Source organism: Dysidea avara, chromosome 4 (genome assembly GCF_963678975.1).
Source record: "Dysidea avara chromosome 4, odDysAvar1.4, whole genome shotgun sequence".
Lineage (NCBI taxonomy): Eukaryota > Metazoa > Porifera > Demospongiae > Dictyoceratida > Dysideidae > Dysidea > Dysidea avara.
This window is the reverse complement of record NC_089275.1, coordinates 17,000,771-17,025,100: the sequence shown is the minus strand read 5'-3', so window position 1 is coordinate 17,025,100 and position 24,330 is coordinate 17,000,771. Positions and strand designations below refer to the sequence as shown.

At 37.1% G+C, this 24,330-nt stretch overlaps 1 protein-coding gene across 1 annotated transcript in view; it reads left to right on the top strand.

Annotated features, from left to right (window-relative positions):
* The window catches only part of LOC136253605 (ankyrin-1-like), a 312,474-nt gene that overhangs the window by 170,122 nt on the left and 118,022 nt on the right, over window positions 1–24,330 (top strand). The window contains exon 12 of the mRNA XM_066046271.1: window positions 19,194–19,292. Within this exon, the coding sequence (XP_065902343.1) occupies window positions 19,194–19,292 (99 nt within the window). The remainder of the gene's footprint in view (window positions 1–19,193; window positions 19,293–24,330) is intronic.

The following is a 24,330-nucleotide window of genomic DNA, read 5'->3' as shown; positions in this document are numbered from 1 at the left end:
AACACACGATTCTCCTTCAAGCAAATGCGCCTTACCTCAGTTGCCCTACCTCCCCCAAAGAGTTGTATGTACATATGTGTGTACATGTATGTGAAGTGATGTTTCTATGTAGTTATCATGTGAAGTAATGTGTTTAGAGCTCGGTGCAGTGGAAGGGTGGTTTGTGTAGGGCATGCTGTACTGTGCCATGATGTGTCATGAAGGTAGCATGTTAAAGGGCGGTGTTTAATCAAGTAAGTGCAGTATTGCTGCTGCTGCTGCTGCTGCTGCTGCTGCTGCTGCTGCTGCTGCTGCTGCTGCTGCTGCTGCTGCTGCTGCTGCTGCTGCTGCTGCTGCTGCTGCTGCTGCTGCTGCTGCTGCTGCTGCTATTGCACTGAGGGTACTGCTGCTGCTGCATGGGTATTGCTGCTGCTGCTGCACTGAGGGTGCTGCACTGAGGGTGCTGCACTGAGGGTGCTGCACTGAGGGTGCTGCACAGAGGGTGCTGCACAGAGGGTGCTGCACAGAGGGTGCTGCTGCATGAATGTTACTATTGCACTGAGAGTGCTGCTGCGTGAATGTTATCGCGGCTGCAAGAATGCTATTACTGCTGCTACATGAATATTATTATTGCTATTGCTCTGATTATTACTTCTTCCGTTAAAGCGTATGTATCCCAGACATCAATTGGTCGATACGCAATACTGCCCAAGTATGGCTACTACGACATCTAATGACCCCAACCTGATCCCCTCAGTTGCCCAATTCCATTTGTGGCTGCTGCATGAACATTACTATTGCTGCATGTATATCATGGCCCCAGCACAAAAAATAAAAATAAATAAATTGTCACCACTTAATGAAGCATCAGCACGGCCACGTAAATGAAATCACTGCTGTAAGCTTAAGGGTGCTCTATTGCATGATCTGCCGGGAGTACAGAGACTAGCGGAATACTGTGTGATACTCTTGCTGCTGCTTGATATGCAACCTCATGATATACCAAAGTACTACTGCATGAATTTTATGGCTCCTGCATGTCTGCTATTACTGTTGCCACTGCTATTGAACTACAACTCTGCTGCAAGTAATTTACTTCTACTGTTTCATTGCTACTATTGCTGCCACAGCATGCATGCTCTTCACTATAGCCTTGTGAGTTATCACTGCTTCTGCAGACAGGCATGTCCCAACTGTCGCTTTCATGTAATACCATGCTTATGTGACTGCTACACTATTTAGGGACCACCTCAGCTGCCCAATCCCACTCTAATCTTACTAGCTCATGCATAATCATTACTGCCACTGGCATCATATTTCCATGATTGACCTACCACTAATGTGTAACCACTCTCCAATCCCTTCTATACCAACCCCCCCCCCCTCTTCCTCCACTATATGCTATTAATTATGTACCTAGTGGGTATTTGTATACATCCCTATGGTCAAAAGTGTTTTTTCTTTAGTAATACTATTATCTCCTTAAGCATGGCAGCTCTTAGATGTACTTGGGTTTTTCCATTTCCACCTTTGCGTACATGAAATTGCCACCGGTTAGTTACATTGCAGTAAATTTCTGTTGTTGAACATGTATATGTGACCACTGCACTTCAGCTGTGTTACTCTCTGCAGACTTGCTCCATGTCCATGCATATGCAGGTCCATTGGTGGCTACAGGTAGTTAGGAGGTGCGCATATCTACCCCAAGGTTGCATGCCCCTTCTCCATGTATATAATAACACTTTACTCTAGGGTTTCCTTTCCCTGGTTTAACAGTAGGATAGGTGTCATTGTCTAGGGACCCTTTACAAGCTTTTCCATACCTCTGCAACCTGTCAACCTTCTTATGCAATTAAATATTTATTCGGTTGCCAATGTAACTTGTAATACCTCCAGTATACACCAACTGTTGCATACCTATATAGCTCAATGGCTGTTGCTTTCGCAGGTATGCTCCATACTCGGGTGTACGCATGTTCATTGGTGGCTGCATGCAGGTAGGAGGCTGGGTGCATATTTCAACATTTACCAGCTTGTTTTGGTACATACCTCCAATCCTCAGTTGCACTTTTTCTTCGTCAGTACACAGTGTCTGCGTGCACAAGGGTACTCTTGTACTTTAAACTTGAAAGCATCTGCATACAATATAAACTGCTGCATGTCTAAAATCATTGCAGGCTTTATACTACATAAGCAACCTCTTTAGCTCTAATAGCAAGTTTACTCATGCTTACCAATGTCTGTATGTATAGTACTTGGCTGTATTCAGACTTGGCTGTATTCAGACTTGGAATACAACTGTTGCTGCTGCTTATGGTTTTTACATTTATGTTCTGCTTACATGCTTGCAAAAATGCGTATCAGTATTTGTGAAGTCACTTAATGCTCACTAATATGTGCATACATTTGTTGCTGCATACAGGTAGTTGACACTCGCATACAATCAATTGGCAGGCCTACTGTGTACATTGCATTCATGTCATATGTACACACTCCTTTATACTTATGCCATAACTGCACACTCCTTGGTACTTACAGGTTCTTAGGCATTAGTCCCTGCTGGACCTGCAAAACCCTGCTTAGTAAGATGCTTACCGCTATTGGTACACATACAGGCTCACTAGTATTCTCATTTGGTATTGTTGTAATTTTCTATATACCATCAGGATGTGTCATATACTTAATGCATACTTGTGGTATGTGTGGTTATCATAACTACAATAATATTACTGTCTACAATAATATTACTGTCTAAGTACTATTGTGATTTTATATGTGGGGTACAGCAAGCTCGTGCAACTGGGAAAATTTGTAGGAATTTGGGTGAATTAGATGCTAGTTATGTAGCTGTAATGCATTATCAATTGATGCCAATGTTAATGTTCATGACATAGCTTGGTCTGTCATTCTGGTTGCTAGTGATCAGTTGCTGCAGTTTGACATGTCTTAGTGGTTTGCTATCATCACTTGCAAATGCTACGTTCATTCATCTACTCTATTTATGAAAGAACTTACTGCCCGCCCTATGATTTCCTCAGTTGTCCGTTATTCATCCAAATTCATCCTCTCTATATCACATATTATATGATCTATATATTAATATATATTGTCATGTCATGCATGATCTCATGTAGATATAATCTTACTTGCTATTATGGTATCATTGTATTCTTGTTGCATGATTGTCGAACTTGTGTATTGTCACGTACATTACTGGATTTGTGGGAAAATATTATGTGATTAGCATTAGGAAAAAGAGTAGGCAATGTAGAACTTGGTGCGGTGGAAGGGTGGATAGCTAGGCTAATAAATGTATTATATATATAAGAGCACATATGTGTAATTTAATCCTCTATAAATGGTGGAGGTTGTCACTATTCCCAGGGATGGCCCCCAGCAACCAACATATTAACTATCAATTAACTACTATCAAACTAACTAGCCAAAACACCTCAGCTACAGAAAATGTATGGAGAAATCATTAAGAGAAGGTGGACTCGCAACATGCAGCCGGCAGATGTAAAGCAAATATTCTTCTCCATCCTGTGAGAAAGCAATCATCCACCATACAAATTCAAGTAGCATACAACTGCAGTTGTAAGTAAATCCACCTGGTTTAAATTACAATTTTCTGTAAGGACTACATTATATGAAGTGATGCTTTGATGTAGGAATTTTCAGGCTCGGGAAATGACGAGGATAGTGCAGAGGTCATTCATTGGACCAATGGTAAACTGTATTATAACCTAGTTATATGGGAGGCAGGCAGGCATGCAGGCAGGCAGGCAGGCAGTCAGGCAGTCGGCAGGCAGGCAGGCAGGCAGGCAGGCAGTCGGCAGGCAGGCAGGCAGGCAGGCAGGCAGGCAGGCAGGCAGGCAGGCAGGCAGGCAGGCAGGCAGGCAGGCAGGCAGGCAGGCAGGCAGGCAGGCAGGCAGGCAGGCAGGCAGGCAGGCAGGCAGGCAGGCAGTGAAATGTATAATATTCCATTGACTGAATGAATAATTTTCTAAAATGTAGCTATATATCTATTGGAAGAATTTATGGTTGTGCTGAAGGCACTTTTGGGCTTGGTTATACTTAACCAATACTGACAAGGTACTGTACCAGGATTCTAGCTAATTTTTGGCTGACATTTATGGCTAGAAGAAACAAAACCTCCATGATCTCTAATATACAGTTCACCATTCTGTACAATTACACTAAAAATACCACATAATGTATTTTTGAACAGTTGTAATAAACAACTGGTAAAATGAGTATACACCTCCACCAGTATCAGTTACACAATTGGTGTTCCAGGTTCTTAGTAATATTCTGATCATGCCTTTAATTAACAGATTTTTAAATACATCAGTACTGGTAACAAAGTAATATGTGTGATTCCACAGAATTTTCTTATGTATTTAGATTATCCATGATGTATCAAACAATGTCAATATGAAATAATAACTGTCACTGTTGATTACTTTGTCACTATAGAATGGATGTACTCCTCTATATGTTGCTGCACTAAATAGTCATTCTCAAATAGTGGAGATGTTGATGAAGTCAGAAGCAGATGTCAATGTTGCTGATAAAGTGAGACAATAATTATGTACATTAATGAAATTATTATGTATATACCGTATTTACTCGATTTGTGCCGCACCCTCGAATAGTAAGTCTTTATCCTTGTTTCAGAAAATTATCTTAATTGTACCACACTCTCGAATAGTACCGCGTTATACTTTCGTTATTACTCTTTAATAGTGCTCTCATGCCTTTGGTATCAATCTCCATCTTGATTTTAGGAAGGCATTGTCCTACAAGACTTAAACGGCTGTCACATAATCAAAATTCTGGATATCAGTTAGTAAATTTACCATGTAGTATGAGGCGTGACATGGTTGTGCTTCAAGGACTTATGTGAAAGAGAGGTCTTGTATACAAGAAGTAAGTAGCAACATGTTATGATTGTTTCATAAAACTATAATGTAGAATAGCTGCAGTTGTGGCAGGCTTAAAATATAGTACACCCTCGAATAATACCGCAGTATGGCACTGTTCAAAGCATTTTATCCTTATTTTTGATCAAAAAAGTAATAGTACTCCTGGGGTACAAACTGAGTAAATACGGTAGTTTGCTTGTATTCCTGGTTTTTCCTTAACAAGGTTGTTATGCAGACAAACTGCCAAACATTATTAAAATCATTTGATTTCCATTGAATCTGCCAAAAAACAAAGAAATAAATGCTTTCTTTATTGGAGAAAACAACACAAATTAAGAAATTGTATGGCTTCTAAAACTTCTGGCTCCTGAGATCACCTACAAGTCTGACGTCCATTAACAATCCTACAATACTTACAATAGTAGCATGCCACAGTAAGAATTTTCCCACATACATTGTTATAACTATCACATCAATCCTATTTATTGTTGATTGTTAAACTCTGCTTTACTTGTAAACCAATAATTCTAATAATTATTAATGCCACTTAATGCAGATAAAGTACTTTAGACAGTTGTAATAAACAGCTGGTAAAATGAGTACCTCCACCAGTACCAGTTACACAAATGGTGTTGCAGGTTGGAAGTAATATGGTACAAGTACACAGAAAAGTTTTGGAATTTTCAACTAAAGTAGGGAACATAGCACATCGATAAAAGCATTGAAACAAGCTGGAGTAGTGCAAAATATATTAAATCACAGTAAAACAATAAGAAGTGTTATATCCCTACTGTGCATTTCCATTATGGTATCTTGAGCACGGTGGTAGTGATATAACACTTCTAATTGTTTTACTGTGATTTTATATCGTGCACTACTCCAGCTTGTTTCAGTACTTTTTATTGATATGCTATGATCCCTACTGTAGTTGAAATTTAAATTTTTCTGTGTACTTGTTTGTTAACTTCTTTGTCAATATTATTATAACTGGTGAACCGATGCATAATGCATCTGAAATGGTGCCGAGCCCAACTATATCAATTATCGTCTGAAAAGTGAAGCATTAATTGTAATGAGTCATTCCATGTCAAAAGAAATTGTAGGGTCATCTCTCAGATTTTGATGAAACTTGGTGTGGTTGTAGTACCTATGGTGCGCATCACCCATACCAATTTTTAACTTCATACACTACATAGTTTGTGATTAGTGACTGCAAATATTTTGAATATCTCATGAAAATTTGGTTTGTCTTGAGATACAAAATCAACTGTAGCTCACCACTGTGTTAATGTTTTAAAATAACATTGTCAGTCATTAAAGACTGCTAATTGATCTTTCAAGTACTCCATAAAGTATGGGATATCAATTTAATAAAGGCTCCAGTAAAAACTTTAAACCTTATTATTTCAAAAAGTGCTGCTTCATATTCTTTGCATTTTTTAGTAAATAATAATTGCATTATGGTCTACTGTTGGTGATTCTTTTTGTGGTATAATTAAATCTAAACCAAAACTGCCAAGCTGTAAAAAAAAGAGTTCGGCTCCCAAAAAGGCCTGGATGAAAAAAGATGTGAAATCCAATGTTGCGGCCAAGAAATTGCTGTGATGGTAGATTTATGGCAAAAAATTTAATTATGACAATTCAGACGATTTTGCGTTGCCTCCTCTGCTAGGATTTGGCACCAAATTTACCTGAATTGTTGTAATTAAACATTTTGCCATTAACCTACTATCACAGCCATTTCTTGGCCGCCACCATGAATTTCACATTTTTTTCATCCTGGCCTTTTTGGGGGCCGCACTCTTTTTTTGCAGATTGGCTGTTTTGGTTTAGATATCACTTCTTTTTGTATTGCAAGCCACAAATCCGGCCATTAACTGGCTTTGGTGCTTCCTTCTAACTATTTTTTTCTTTTCTGCAGGAATTGTGGAACAAAGGAAGAAATGTTGCATAAAGTTTTTTGTCTCATTAAAAGTATTTGTATATTTAACAATGAATGATAACCATACTGTAGGTAATAAGGTGACTTCTTATACACAACAGAACTGTAGCTGAAATTCCCAGTTTGTAGCTGAACTCTTTTCAGAGTGACTTGTTACTAGCTGAACTCTCTGCATGATGATTTGTTTTCAACACATATTTCTACAGAGTGATTTGTTTGTAGCTGATCCCTATAAGGTAATTTGTATCTAGCTGATATCTCTACAGTGTGACTTGTTTGTAGCTGATCTCTCTACAGTATGACTTGTTTGTAGCTGAACTTTCAACTTTATGGTTTCTTTGTAGCTGAATTCTCAACAAGGTAACTTCTTCAAGCTGATCTTTCTACAGGGTGACTTGTTTGCAGCTGAACACTCTACAAGGTAATTTCTTCTAGCTGATCCTTCTACAGAGTGATTTATTTGTAGCTGAATTCTCTACAGGTGGTTTGTTTGCAGCTGAACTCTCTACATGGTGGTTTCTATGTAGCTGAACTCTCTACAAGGTGACTTCTTATAGCTGAACTACCTACACAGTGATCTTTTCGTAGCTGAACTCTCTACAGGATGATTTGTTTGTAGCTGAACTCTCTACAGGATGGTTTCTTTGTAGTTGAACTCTCTGCAAGGTGATTTCTTCTAGCTGATCTCTCTACAATGTGACTTCTTGTAGCTGATCTCTCTACTGGCTGTAGTACTGGGAGACTTTGTGTCTAGTTGTACACTGTACAAGGTGATTTGTTTGCAGCTGAATACAATACAGGATGATTCTTGTAGCCAAACTCTCTGCAGGGTGATTTGTTTGTAGCTGAACTCTCTACAGGATGATTTCTTTGTAGCTGATGTTACTACAGGTGACTTGTTTCTAGCTGATCTCTCTACAGGATGGTTTCTTTGTAGCTGAACTCTCTATAGGGTGATTTTTTCTAGCTGAGCTCTCTCTAGGGTGATTACTTCACAGCTGAACCCTCTACAAGGTGGCTTCTTCTATCTGATCTCTCTACAGGGTGATTTGTTTGTAGATGAACTCTCTACAAGGTGACGTTTTTTAGCTGAGCTCTCCCTTATTTCTAGCTGATCTCTCTACAGAGTAACTTGTTAGTAAAGCTGAAGTCTTTACAAGGTGGATTTTGGTTGTTAAACTCTCTGCATGAAGGCTTCTTTGTAGCATAACTTCTACAGAGTGATTTGTTTTTAGCTGAATTCTCTACAGGGTGCAAGACTTGTTTATAGCTGAACTCTCTTCAGTGAGACTTGTAATATTCTAAATCACTACAGCAATATATTTGTAGCTGAACTCTCTATAGGGTGACACTCTTCTTGCTGAACTGTCTATAAGATTAATTGTTTGCAGTTGAACTACCTACAGAATAACTTGTATTGTAATAGAATTCTATAATGGAGTAAATGGATTAGCTGAATGCTCTATTAGGATAACTGTTCTATTTGAGTATCTCGATCTTGCATTGGCTGCACGGCGTTGGCTTTCGAATCATAACTCAGCGGTTTGTAATCCGATTCTTCTGTACTGCTGCAAGCGCTTTCTATGATGATTATTCCAGCTATATACCGATTTTCAGCTCATTGCTCTAAGTGGTTTGCCCAGTAGGCGTAATAATGAATACTTTTTTATTCATAAAAATTGATCGCGTAATTGTGGCACAGGTTGGGTTTGTGTCATATCTCAATGGTCTTTATCTGGATTCCTTTCAAACCACCAAACGGCACTCCTACGATAGCTACTCCATCTACATGGCAATTTTCAACTCATTCCATTTAGCAGTTTACCCTATAGGCGTGACCACAAATCTATCTAGTTTTACGTGAATAATTGGTTGTAACTCCCAAACCATTCATCGGATTTGCATCTAATTTGATGCTAGGATTCGCCTTTGGACTCCGTTTCTGTGTGTCAAATTTCAAGGCGATCAGAGTACGCATTTTCGTTTTATAGCAATTTTTGCAAGTGTGCAAAAACAAGAAGAAAAAACCCGAATTATTGGCAGCTCGTATCTCTCGGTTATGGCGTAAGGGATTTCCTTCAAATTTGGTATGTAGACTTCCCTGTATGGCAGACAACTCTGTAGCAAATTTGGTTCCAAGCGGATAAGGTATCACCGAGATACGAAAGTGTGAAAATGACGTATTCTTTCTTCCTGTCAATATACCCACGGTGTGGCACCTCGGCTTCTTGTGCCGCACGACACACTATCGTGTGTCTTGACATGTTGTGGAATTTAGTAGTCTATTATTGCTATTATGGGAGTTTACACCTCTAATAACCACTCCTGATAAGGCCATGCCAACTTTGTCTTACACAATGAAGGTGTCCAAGTACAGTTCAACCTGTATTAGTCACCACTTGTATTGAACGACCACCTTTGTGCTGCTAGTTGGATTTACTTTATGGGTAATTCCATATCAGTTCACCAAAGTTTTGCACATAACTCCCTTAGAATTGGATGAAATTTGGTGTGTGGGTAGCCCAAGTGATCATATGTGTCCCTTCACCCATTGCCTGTATGGCTTTCCAGAAATGGCTTATTAAGTATTCTAATTTTTGCTGTACTTGCAACCATTCAAAGCATCAAAACTTGGGTATTTTTAAAATGAATTGCACCACTTTAAAACTCAAAAGAATGAGCTTCTTTTTGTAAATCAAGACACACGGTAGTGTGTCGTACACCCCGAGAAGCCGGTGTGCAACACCTGTGAGTATATTGACAGGAAGAACGAAAACGCAATTTACACACCTACGTAGCTCTGTGCTTCCTAGATGAAACAAGACAAATTTTGCTGTGAACATGCCCTGCAACTGTAGCACTCCACATTCCAAGTTTGAGCGAAATCGCTTAACGCATTTCCGAGATATGCGACTTCACAAATTGGCTTACTTTCTTAGTTATTTTTTTTCTTATTTTCTTCCTCTTGTTGCACACTTACAAAAACTGCTATAAAATGTGAACGCCTTATCCGATTGCTGAAATTTGGCACACAGATGGGTGGTATAAAGGTGCATCTCGGTACCAACTTTGGCTGGAATACGATAAACAGGCAAAGAGTTATGAGCGATTATTCACAAAAAATAACACCAATATGTTGTCACACCTACAGGGTAAACCGCGGATGAGAAGAAGCTGAAAATCGGTGGGTGGATTGGTTAACTATTGATCCTCACACCTTTTATGGTTTGAAAAAAATTGAGCTAAAAACTAGGAAGATACAATGAAAAACCCAACAGTGTGTAACAATTATGCAATCGACATTAACTAATAAAAAATGACAGCTTGCCACACCTACCAGATAAATTGCTTGGGGTAATGCTTTGAAAATCGTTGTACAAATGGAGTAATCATCTTAGAAAGATTCATAAATGGTGTAGAAGAATCAGACTTAAAGCCACGGAGTTATAACACAAAATCCAACTTGGTACAGCAAGTGCGAGATCGAGATACTCTAATAGAGAATTCATCCTAATAGAGCAGTCACCCTGAAGAGAATTCAAGAGATCAGCTAGAAACAAGTAAACTGTATAGAGATCAGCTACAAACAAGTCACTCTGTAGAGAGATCAACTACAAACAATTCATCCTGTAGAGAGATCAGCTATATAGAAGAAGTTACCTTGTAGGGAGTTCATGCAACTATGGAAAGTGATAGTTCGGCTAGAAGAAATCACCTTGTAGATTTCAGCTACAAAGAAACCCCCATTTTGAGAGTTCAGCTACAAACAAATTTCCCTGTAGAGAGATCAGTAGAAGAAGTTACCTTGTAGAGAGTTCAACTACAAAGAAACCATCATGTAGAGAGTTCAGCTACAAACAAATCTTCCTGTAGAGAGATCAGCTAGAAGAAGTTACCTTGTAGAGAGTTCAGCTACAAAGAAACCATCATGTAGAGAGTTCAGCTACAAACAAATCTCCCTGTAGAGAGATCAGCTAGAAGAAGTTTCATTGCAGAGAGTTTAGCTTCAAACAAATCACCCTGTAGAAAGATCAGCTAGAAGAAGTCACCTTGTAAAGAGTTCGGCTACAAAGAAACCATTCTGTAAAAAGCTCAGCTGCAAACAAATCACCTATACAGAATTCAGCTACAAACAAATCACTTTGTAGAGAGATCAGCTAGAAGAAATTATCTTGTAGATAGTTTAGCTACAAACAAATCACCCTGTAGGGAGATCAGCTAGAAGAAGTTACCTTGTAGAGAGTTCAGCTACAAAGAAACCATCATTTAGAGAGTTCAGCTTCAAACAAATCACCTGTAGAGAGTTCAGCTACAAACAAATCTCCGTATAGAAAGATAAGCATAGTTCAGCTACAAACAAATCACCCTGTAGAAAGATCAGCTAGAAGAAGTCGCCTTGTAGAAAGTTCAGTTACAAAGAAACCACCATGTAGAGAGCTCAGCTACAAACTAGTGACCTTATAAAGACATCAGCTAGCAAATTTACCATATACAGAGTTCATCTACAAAGAAACCATTCTGTAAAGAGCTCAGCTCCAAAAAAATCACCTGTACAGAATTCAGCTACGAATAAATCACCCTGTAGAGAGATCAGCTAGAAGCTATCACCTTGTAGATAGTTCAGCTACAAACAAATCACCTGTAGAAAGATCAGTTAGAAGAAGTTACCTTGTAGAGAGTTCAGCTACAAAGAAACCATTTTGTAAAGAGCTCAGCTGCAAACAAATCACCTGTACAGAATTCAGCTACGAACAAATCAACCTGTAGAGAGATCAGCTAGAAGTAATTACCTTGTAGAGAGTTCAGCTACAAAGAAACCACCATTAGAGAGTTCATCTACAAAGAAATCACACCATAGAAAATTCAGCCACAAACAAATCACCTGTAGAAAGATCAGTTAGAAGAAGTTACCTTGTAAAGAGTTCAGCTACAAAGAAACCATTCTGTAAAGAGTTCAGCTGCAAACAAATGACCTGTACAGAATTCAGCTACAACCGAATCACCCTGTAGAGAGATCAGCTAGAAGTAGTTACCTTGTAGATCGTTCAGCTATAAACAATTCACCTTGTAGAGAGAGCATCAAGAAGAATTCACCTTTTAGAGTGTTCAGTTACAAAGAAACCACCATGGAGATTTCTGTAATCAATATATGTATTATATATATATAATTTGTTCATTTACTGATAAAATATTTAAAGTACATCTACTTCATCTTTTCTTCTTCCTGTGGTAAAGAAAAAAAGATAGGTTAAAAAAGTCCCAAAGACGGCCGTCGGCTTTGGGGTATACAAATACAAAAAGAAATGAAATCTAATCCAAAACAGCCACGCTGTAAAAAAAGTTTGTGGCCCTCAAAAAGTCTATGGTGAAAAAAGATGTAAAATCCAAGGTGGAGGCCAAGAAATGGCTGTGATGGTAGGTTAATGGTAAAAATTTTAATAATGACAATTCAGGTTAATTTTGTGCCAAGACCAACTGGAACAAAAATTCACCTGAATTGTTGTTATTAAAATTTTTACCATTAACCTATCATCACAGCCATTTCTTGGCTGCCACCTTGGATTTCACATCTTTTTTCACCATAGCCTTTTTGAGGGCCGCACACTTTTTTCACCGCTTGGCTGTTTTGGATTAGATATTATTTAATTTGATGAAGTTGATAATTAGCCATGTCACCTAAAGTGCGACCTTTGCTCTACCAAAAAGTGCTGGTTAGATTTTTTTATGGTTACTTATGAGACATTCACCTATTAGTTGTAAAAGGTTCAGCTTGGGGTCTCTATGGGATTATGAGATAGGTAGCTAGTGGTACAGTATTTACGGTATTATACCAGGTATCCCATGTAGTAATGCATGCCTTGAAACCCATTATGCTGATTAGGTTTGCAGACACACAAGACCCTTTGATTCAACTGCAAGTTAAATTTATGTATACATGCATAAACAAGTTTTGAAAAAGTCATGTAATACAAGTTCATTACTGTGGTGATACAGTGTGATGCTGTTAGGTAGCAAAAATCATTTCGTTTTTGTCAGATTTCACACCACCACTTCTTGTCCTTAGGTCTATGAGAGTTAGAATGTAATCCATTGGTATAGTGTGGATATTCTGGGGCTCTGGGTACTTGAACAAGTTTGATGGACTGTGTGGATGCATAAACGTCAATTTAACTTCCGCCTTCCGCCTGCCCGCCTGTCGGTTTTACAGGTACAGGGCACTTTGTCATAGTATGTGGTTCTCTCACTAGCAGTGGTACATATGGTACGTAACTTGGCAACTAAGATCAAGGTTCAGTAGAGTAAGTTTATAGACAAAGGAATTCTTTAGTTCTCAATTGTCAAGTGTATGTGGACAATGAGATTCATCTAGCCAGGTAAGATCTTGGCATTATATCTCAATTGATTATGGTCTTCTGAATTTCCAGGATGAGGCATACAGGTGTGATGTGACTAAACTAACTATCCTATTTTATTGTCAGAATTTTATTGTTAATGTCACAAACAATTAACGTGATATATTGTGTTATGTAACATGTGTAGTAATTAAGTGACATGCATGATGAAAGCCACAGTGGGAGTGATTACTTGCTGTTAGCGTGGGTAATGCTATGTAACAAGCTGGTTTGAGCACCACCACAACACACAAGTTATTTTAATACACCATGTGTGGTGTGGCAACAAGAAGTATGCTTGGAACACCTTCTCTAGTGAAGCTACATTCTTGAATCTTTCACACTTGCTTATAAGACATCTGCCAATTATCAACACTCACATGCGACATCGCATTAAATGGAGTTTAAAATATTTCTGCTTAAAATGCCTTCCCTAGGGAACTTACGGTTCTACATGCTTTTACAACTTCTTTATCAGACATTAGGGCTTGTGTCCACATCGTGTCTTTAAAAATTATTGTAGTGATTAGAGGATTGATCGAAGAAAATTTGCGTATGAACAAAGCAGGATTAGATAATATCAGTGCTAGATGAACTGTACAAACACAGAGGAGGTATGACATGCACACATGAGTGCATATGTTTTGCACAGGTAAGCTATTTTGTGGGGTTATCAACGAAACATATGTGCCAATTGAATTCTTTTCTTATGCTTAATTCAATGGTGCAGTCTACCCCATTCAACCCCAGTGTTTCAGTTTCGATATACACAGCCTATTGCAGGAACCGTCATGTGATGAATAACTAACTATATGAAATACGGCCAAGCAGCAATTTGGGAAGAGAAAACCAACTGCACAAGTGTCTTAGTAGCTTTGCAGTTCATCAATCTTGTCTATGAATTGATTTTTGTGATTTAACATTTGAAGAATGCTATTACTGCAAAATTTTTTCAATAACGCTTAATTCGTGTCATACCTCCTCTGATGGATAAGTTGACTGGCACTAGGTGCAATGCAAGTTTGAGAAATAAAGCAAAACATGTCTAAATACGTGTTTTAATACTGGTCGCAAGAAAACTACTACTACTACTGCTACAAAAAATGATTTTTTTATTATGTAATGCAATTCAAACCTATTGAGAGATGTTGCATAATCCAGGGCTAATATTGCAAAACCATCCCTTCATGTAAACAACTCACAGTAGTGGCCGCGTGTCTTTTAATTGGGCATGCGCTTTGTAGTCTCTTGGCCGCGCTCCTCACCATCATGAGTCTTGATTTCCACTGTTCTATCTGAAATTGACACAAAAGAGTACAGTTTTCTCGTACCAGGGATAGTATGTGAGAGTTAAAAGTGACATCCCTATTCTCTTGAATAATCTTCATTGCTACCATACCCAAAGTAAGCAGCAGGTATGTTGCTGCATGCTCAATTGAACAAGTGATGTGGTGTTATTAGCTGGTCATTGTACTGCCTTTATAAGCTATATAAGCTGGCTGCATTTAAAACTATATAACTAAATAAATTGCAGCACAAAAGTGATCTTTCAATTCAGGTGGTCACTAATACAGGTTGCACTGTACTCTGACATCTTCATTGTGTAAGACAAAGTTGGCATGGCCTTATCAGGAGTGGTTATTAGAGGTGTACACTCCCATATAGCAATAATAGACTACAAAACTTTACTGCATACCACAAAATATTTAAATATACCTCTTGAACCCATTGTGGCCCCACAACAAAAATTTTGCCTACAATAGACCATGACCAAATTATTATTTACTAAAAAATTCAAAGAATTTGAAGTTTTGAAATATTGAGGATTAATGTTTTTAATGGAGCCTTAATTAAGTTGATATCTCATAGTTTATGGAAAATCAATTAACAGTCTTTAATTGCTGAAATTTTTATTTAAAAATATTAACAGGACTGTGAGCTACAGTTAATTTTGTAACTCAAGACAAACCAATTTTTTATGAAATCTTCAATTTGCAAAATATTGTGGTCATAAATCAGAAACCATGTAGTGTATGGGGCTAAAAATCAGTATGGGTGATGAGCATCATAGGTACTACAAACACACCAAGTTTCATCAAAATCAGAGAGGTGGCCATACAATTCCTCTGTGATTTGACATGGAATGACCCTTTAAACACTTCATTGTCAGCTATGTTCAACACGTTACACAGCATTTCAAATCTAGAACTGTTTGAAAAGCACCTCTGTAATCCATGCATACCGAAAGAAATATGTGACTGAATTTTGGAAAACCGCTGATATACGGACAATAGTACTTTTGTAATAAAACGGTATGGGTAAAAAATGCAATGAGCTGCAGAACAAATTTACGCAATTTTTATTGCCTCACTGGTGTGTGACTTCAGCCTCCAATGGATAAGTCCTGGGAATCATAGTGTTTGTCTGTTCATAGGGAGTATGAAAATCTTTGTTTCATCTCCATACACGAAAGGATTTCAAAGTTACAGACGTTTGTTTATGTTGCAGTGACGAAAGAGTTTACCGACGATCGTTTTTCAGTGATTTTGCCTTCCTTCTCGAACACAAAAGCATTCCTAGGGAAAAAACTATACCTTGGTAGATGCACAAATTGGTTTTCTAAAATTAGGTCACATATGGCTGCATGCCCCAGTTATATCAACTATCATCTGAAAAGTGAAGTATTCATTACGCTTTGTTGTCGGCTGTGTTCAATCCATTACACAGCGGTATGAATCGAGAACTGTTTGGAAAGCACCTCTGCAACCAAAACAGCCACTATGAAAAATATGGATGATTTCCGTTATAAAAGGAAGCTATCATGTGCCATCACCAAATTGATACTTTTCTTGTCTGCAAAGATGAATGTAACACATAGGAGAACACTGGTAAGTCCATGAAGAAAGCATTATACGTACTGCGGTATGCCAAAAGGCACCTCTTGGGCTGGTGTGACGTCGAACAGTAATAAAAATCAAGCCCGTAGTCTGAGCCGTTATCAGGTTACACTTGTCTGAAGGCATCAGTCAGTCATACAGTCAGTAGAAAATTCTGTTAAAAAATAATTTTTAAAATTCCGTAGCAACTTGTTGGAAGTGTTTCGGGTCAATTTGACAGCTTGTTTGGGCTTAGTTTTACCTAAACAATACTGCTTCATCTTTGTCAGGGAAAATTTAGACTGGTTTTTGGGTGATGTTATTTCGTGGGCCATGCCTACTCCTTTGTGGTCCCTACTATACAGTACTATCATACTGTATGATGATGACTTTAACAAATTTTCAAATTCATAAATGCGATAACTCGAATATTAGTCTTTCTACCTCACTGCCTCACTGATTACTGTTGCAAGGCTAGAGACCAAACTAAGCAACACATAGCCACTATTTTACACTATAATAGCAAACTCACTGATGGGATGTGCCTTTTAAAGTTCCGACGAGTGTAGGCACTCTGCACTTTGTCTTTTCTTTAATTTTCAATCAGGTTGCTTGTCTTCTACTTCATCCAACAAAACCATATTGAGGCATTAATCTTCTGTATCAACACTTTTCTGCAAAATTATAGATGCCACAGAATTGTTTTAGAGCTGAATTTCAGAAGAACTTCAGTCCTGGTGCTATACTAGCTAAATATCTGGAATTTCGCGATTGAGATCCCGTTAGCAATACGTTCATGACCACGCCCATCAATTAAAGATCTATGTGAACTAATAGTGATAGAGTATGGGGACCACACCTCTTAACAATCTAGTTGTTTACTTAACAGTAAACAAAATGACCTCACCCCTTATTGGTCTAGCTAGCTGCACTCTCTTTACTGACTCGAGATATACTCTAATACAACAGTCACTCTAATACAGCAATCATTATTATTATTAATATTAACACTTTACAATGACCAGTACTAAAGGCCTGGCAGCAACATGTGCTGCAGCATTTGGATTATCTAACCTAATTTCAAGAACTTAGACTTAATGATTTATAGTTGAAATGGAATAGAAAAGGGGCTAAAGTAAGGAAAACACCCTACAACCCTAGGATTCAAACTGCAGGTCACCCAACATATAGTCAGGACCACACTCAGTCTTCCTCCAAGAGTCATGTATGTTATTCTATTCGAACAGTCACAAGTTGCATTGTAATTAGCAGCAATAAAAACTTATCAAACTAGTATTTTAAAAATTGTTAATTCAAAAATGAAGTTGGGATCTATACAATAAAAATGTGTGAAACAAGAGATGATTGATGGTATTACAGCTAAGCTTAGTGGGGAAATCCCTACTTTGGCACATTAGATATTACAATTATTTTGCTCAATGCCAAAGTAGGAACTTTCCCACTGAGCTATACCAAATTGCCATCAATCATCTCCTGTTTCGCTACTTTTTATTTCATATATCCCTACTTCATTTTTAAATTAGCAATTTATAAAATACTAGTTGAATAGATGGTAAATTGCCACAGTAGAAATTTTCCCATGGCATAACCGTGTTAAGTCCTTAGCAATATGGTTATTATGGAATTATTAAATTTTGTAATGTTAATAAATTCCTTTATATGTGACTGGATTTTGGAAAAACAATCCAAATCGCACATTAGAAGTTTCGAGATAAATGGTTTTAAAGAATTGAAGCCAGCATAACTCTCCAAGGATAGCAAGTACGCGTATGAAATTTACACAAAAGATGCATCAATCTGTTACCATTCAGGCCACATCCAGTACTTGTAGCTGCTTGTACAGTTTCCCACCAAATAAGATAGAAAATCTGAGCAGTTGGACGAGTGAAGTAGTATCACGAGTGCTCACAAAGGGGTGGAGGGTAGGGAGTGGCAGGGAGGGAAAGAGGTAGATCTCAAAATGGAGGCAGACCATAATTGGAGTTAAGACACGAGATTATAGGGCTGTGCTGGCTCCTTAGTGGCTGATATGTAGCAAAATCAACAGAAAAAAACGTCTGGCCAACATTATAAGGCTGTCCACCAGTAAACCACTGATTCTTGCCTAGTCAGGTCCTTCACAAGGCTGAAACTGCCATTTGAGCACTCCACACCACCGAGAAAAGGTGTCTGTTAAAACCAGCCTCGAGTAGTTTGAGTAGTACTGAGGGTCAAAACTAGTAGTACGATAGTGTAGCTATCCGCTGGTGGTGTTAGTTTGATTTTGCCTGATTTGCGATTTGTATCGGTTTTGTAAAATCTGGTCACATACTTTGTGTCTTTCCATGGAATATTCTCATGTACACAGATTATCCATGATGTATCAAATTATATCAATATGAAATAATAACTGTCACTGTTGATTACTTTGTCACTATAGGATGGATGTACTGCTCTACGTACTGCTGCATATAATGGTCATACTCAAGTAGTGGAGATGTTGATTAAGTTAGAAGCAGATGTCAATGCTGCTGATAAAGTGAGGCAATAATTATTTACCTTAATGAACTTATTCTGTATATAGTCTTCTTGTACACCTGGTTTTTCCTTAACAAGGTTGTTATGTACACAAACTGCCAAAAATTATTTCTAGTAGAGCCATGAAGTCCTTTATTTGCCACTAAAATTACGCATTGATTCAAGTAAAACAGGTGCTTTCTTTATTGGAGAAAAGAACACAAATTAAATTAAAATTAAAAGTTGTAAAGCAAAAGTTCTTGTACTACTGAGGTCACATACAAACCTCATGTTCGTAGAATACATTAACGATTAAATGCTGTACTTTGGTATTGAATAGATGGTAACTACAACAGTAGGGATTTTCCCACAGCATAACTGTGTTAAGTCCTTAGCAATATGGTTATTATGGAATTATTAAACTTTGCAATGGTAATAAAGTCCTTTACATTATGTGTCTTTCCATGGAATCTTCTCATGTACACAGGTTATCCGTGATGCATCAAATTATATCAATATGAAATAATAACTGTCACTGTTGATTACTTTGTCACTATAGGATGGAGCTACTCCTCTATATTTTGCTGCACAAAATGGTCATTCTCAAGTAGTGGAGATGTTGATCAAGTCAGAAGCAGATGTCAATGCTGCTGATAAAGTGAGGCAATAATTTTTTACATTAATGAAATTGTTATGAATACAGTCTGCTTGTTCCCCTGGTTTTTCCTTAACAATGTTGTTATGTAGACAAACTTCCAAATATTATTTTTAGTGTACGCATGAAGTCCTTTATTTGCCAGTAATATTACACATTCATTCAGTTAAAACACATGCGTTCTTTATTGGAGAAAAGAACACAAATTAAGCTAAAATTAGATGTTGTAAACCAAAAGTCCTTGTACTAATGAGATCACATACACACCTCGTGTTTGTAGAATACATTAAAAATTGAATGCTGTACTTGGGTATTGAATAGATGGTAACATCCCACAGTAGGGATTTTCCCACATAGCTGTGTTAGGTGCTTAACAATATTGTTATTATGAAATTATTAAATTTGGTAATGGTAATAAAGTCCTTTATATTATGTGTCTATTCATGGAATCTTCTCATGTACACAGATTATCCATGATGCATCAAATTATATCAATATGAAATAATAACTGTCACTGTTGATAACTTTGTCACTATAGGATGGATGTACTGCTCTACATACTGCTGCATATAATTGTCATACTCAAGTAGTGGAGATGTTGATTAAGTTAGAAGCAGATGTCAATGCTGCTGATAAAGTGAGGCAATAATTATTTACCTTAATGAATGTATTCTGTATATAGTCTTCTTGTACACCTGGTTTTTCCTTTACAAGGTTGTTATGTACACAAACTGCCAAAAATTATTTCTAGTAGAGCCATGAAGTCCTTTATTTGCCACTAAAATTACACATTGATTCAAGTAAAACAGGTGCTTTCTTTATTAGAGAAAAGAACACAAATTAAGTTAAAATTAAAAGTTGTAAAGCAAAAGTCCTTGTACTACTGAGGTCACATACACACCTCAAGTTCGTAGAATACATTAACGATTAAATGCTGTACTTTGGTATTGAATAGATGGTAACTACAACAGTAGGGATTTTCCCACAGCATAACTGTGTTAAGTGCTTAGCAATATGGTTATTATGGAATTATTAAACTTTGCAATGGTAATGAAGTCCTTTACATTATGTGTCTTTCCATGGAATCTTCTCATGTACACAGGTTATCCGTGATGCATCAAATTATATCAATATGAAATAATAACTGTCACTGTTGATAACTTTGTCACTATAGGATGGACGTACTGCTCTACGTACTGCTGTATATAATGGTCATGCTCAAGTAGTGAAGATGTTGATTAAGTCAGAAGCAGACGTCAATACTGCTGATAAAGTGAGGCAATCATTTTTTACATTAATGAAATTGTTATGAATACAGTCTGCTTGTTCCCCTGGTTTTTCCTTAACATGGTTGTTATGTAAACAAACTGCTAAATATTATTTTTAGTATAGCCATGAAGTCCTTTATTTTCCAGTGAAATTACACATTAATTCAAGTAAAATATGTGCTTTTCTTTATTGGAGAAAAGAACACAAATTAAGCTAAAATTAGATGTTGCACACCAAAAATCCTTGTACTAATGAGATCACATACACACCTCTTTTTTGTAGAATACATGAATACATTAACAATTGAATGCTGTACTTTGGTATTGAATTGATGGTAACATGCTATAATGATTTGCTTGTACCTTAACTCAGCAAATCACTAATGAGTACCTTTTACCTGATTAGTGATTTGCTTGTACCTTAACTCTCTACAAGGTGATGTCCTCTAGCTTATCTCTCTACAGGATGACTTGTTTCTAGCTGATATTTATACAGGGTGACTTGTTTCTAGCTGAACTCTCTACAGTGTGATCTGTTTTTTTGCTGAGCTCTCTCTTGTTTTTAGCTGATTTCTCTATAGAGTTAAAACTTGTTTGTATAGCTGAACTCTTTACAGGGTTGTTTTCTGATTGGCTGCTGAACTCTCTACGTGGTGACTTGTTTGTAGCAGAATTCTCTACATAGTGGCTTGTTTGTAGCTGAACTCTCTACAGGGTTACTTGTTTGAGCTGATCTCTATAGGATAACTTTTTCATATAGATGAACTCTCTACTGGGTAGTTTCTTTGTAACTGAACTCTCTACACAGTGGCTTGTTTGTAGCTGAATTCTCTACAGAGAGACTTGTTGTAGCTGAACTCTCTATAGGGCGACTTGTTTATAGTTGAATTCTCTTCAGTGTGACTTGTAATGTTCTGAATCTCTACAGCAATATATTTGTAACTGAACTCTATACAAGTGACTTGCTTGTAGCTGGATTGTCTATAAGATGAATTGCTTGTAGCTGAACTACCTACAGAATAAATTGCATTGTAATAATTATAATTCTATGATATAAATGTAGTTGAATGCTCTATTAGGGTGAAAGTTCCATTAGAGTTTCCCATACAAGCAAAAGTGTTCTATATTTTGCAGTTACAGATAGAACACTTTATAGACCCATAGTTCTATATCAAGTAGATATAGAACTGCCAAGCCTATATGTAGGTTAACAGCCTGCTTTGAGTGAGTGATCTCTCACTCTTGGCCAGAACTATACTCCCTAATGGAGGTCTGCACAGTATTAATAATAAATAAATAAATAAATAAATAAATAACAAACCAATCAACCAAGCCAGTCTAGGCTGATAGCCTGTACTGCACTGGCTACTCAGTCAGCCTGACCAGTAAGAGAAGAACCACTGGATTTAATTAATAGACATGCTTGAAAATTTCAGTGATGGTCGGTAGCAGTAAACATTATTACTACGTTTTCTTTACATTAATGGACACGTCCTATGAATATCATGGAAATATGCTTATTACAGTACCACAATCGAAAACATTTAGTCATTGAGAAGATAGACTAGACTCACAAAACTACTAATGCAGGTGCAGCACAGTGCAACACAGATGAAACACAGGTACAATGCCTATTCTAACTGATGATAACACTACTCTGTGAGTTTCTAATTGTTTCATGTGTCTTATGTGTATCTCAAGTTGACAGTTCTCTATACCAGATAAAGCACTACCTTCGCTCATGCTGTATGCGAAATATAGCACTTGCAGCAGTACTTTATCTATCACACACACACACACACACACACACAAACACACACACAAACACACACACACACACACACACACACATAAACTTTATAAATCTAATTTCAATCTTGATTATGATTATGATTATAATCAAATCCTATTCTTCTTCCTGTGGTAAAGAAAAAAATAGATTAAAAAGCCCCAAAGCCAGCTTATTGGGGTGTACAATACAGATACAAAAAGAAGTGATATCTAATCCAAAACAGCCAAGCTGTAAAAAAAGAGTGCGGCCCCCAAAAAGGCTGTGGTGAAAAAAAATATGAAATCCAAGGTGGCGGACAAGAAATGGCTGTGATATTTTAATAACGACAATTCAGGTGATTGGGTACTAACAAACTTGGCTGGTTTGAATTAGATTATAAATTACTAAAATTATATTGCCTAAATGTACATGTAGCTAAACGAATCAATTAAATCTTCTTCCTTATCATAATCTTCTCTCTGTAGTAAAGATAAAACACAAGTAAAAAATACCTAAAGCTGGCCATAGGCTTGCTTTAGGTATGAAATTACAAAAAGAAGTGATATCTAATCAAAAAACATCCAAGCTATTAAACAGGATGCAGCCTCCAAAAACTCCAGAGTGATTAAAGATGTGAAATCAAAGGTGGCAGCCAAGAAATGGCTGTGATGGTAGGTTAATGGCCAAAATTTTAATAACAACAATTTAGGTGAATGTGCATTACTTCCTCACTAGGATTTGGCATCAAATTCATCATGATTGTTGTTATTAAAATTTTTGCCATTAACCTATCATCACAGCCATTTCTTGCACCTTTGATTTCACATCTTTTCTCAACTTTGCTTTTTTGAAGGCTGCACCTTTTTTACAGCTCGGCTGTTTTTTTTGATTCAATTAGTGTATCTCGATTGCACACTTGTTACACCTAGTTGACTGTCGTAGTGTAATTCAGTGGTTTGTTATCTGATTCCTTATAAACTACTGTACTCAAAGACAGTTCTAATCTTCCCCTCCACCTATTTTCAGTTGATTCCTTTAGCTAGTAGGCATGGTAAGTAAATACCTGTTTATTAACAAAACTTGATCACGTTCTTTTTACACGTGATTTGCATTTCTGTTATAATAACTCCATAATTGTTAGTGTAATTTCTTTCAAACTACAAAAGGTTTGCACTATGATGGTTACTCCATATACATACCGATTTTGATGTCATTGCTTCAAACAATTTACCTTGTGACTGTGACAAAAATTGTTATTGCATGTTTTAGAAATAGTGTATAATGGCCTTGTGTTTTATCTGATTTATACAAAATTTGGACCCTGAATGTGCAGCTTTGCATTCTTACTGCCCTCCAAATTTGAAGAATATTTACTAAAGCATGTGTGAGGTATAGTGCTTTTTCTAAGTGTTGGGAATAGAAGAATAAGAAGAAGGAGAAGAAGAAAAATACCAAGAGACTAAGATTAAGTTTGAAGATGCATATATATATATATATCAGTGATGGCGGAGTAAATTCATTTCAAATTTGAAACAAGCAAGTATTCCACTCTGATGGAGTCTCCACAGCAAAATTTGTTGATTTCTGGTCAGGACTATCGAGCTACAGATATGTGAAAACAGAGTTTTCTTGGTTCCTGTAAAATACACACTTGTTTGTTGCTCATTCACACTGGCTGTACTTGTTTACACAACACAATGTCATGTGTCTTGATTTTCTAATGTTTCAACCTGCATAGAAATTACTAACTATATATCGTTATTCATGTCATGTGTCTTGTAAACTGTGCATACATATACTGTACAGAGGCAGATTTGTAATAGTTAAGTCGTCAAACAGTACAGTAGTACTTTTCAGCAGGGTTGTTTCCTAAAATGTATGGTGCTTACTTAAAATGTTGTCATTAAACACCAGCACAGATATATCATACGCAATGAAATCACCTTCATTGAACTGTCTAACATTAAACCCAACGTTAAAAACAAGAAAATATTTTACAGAA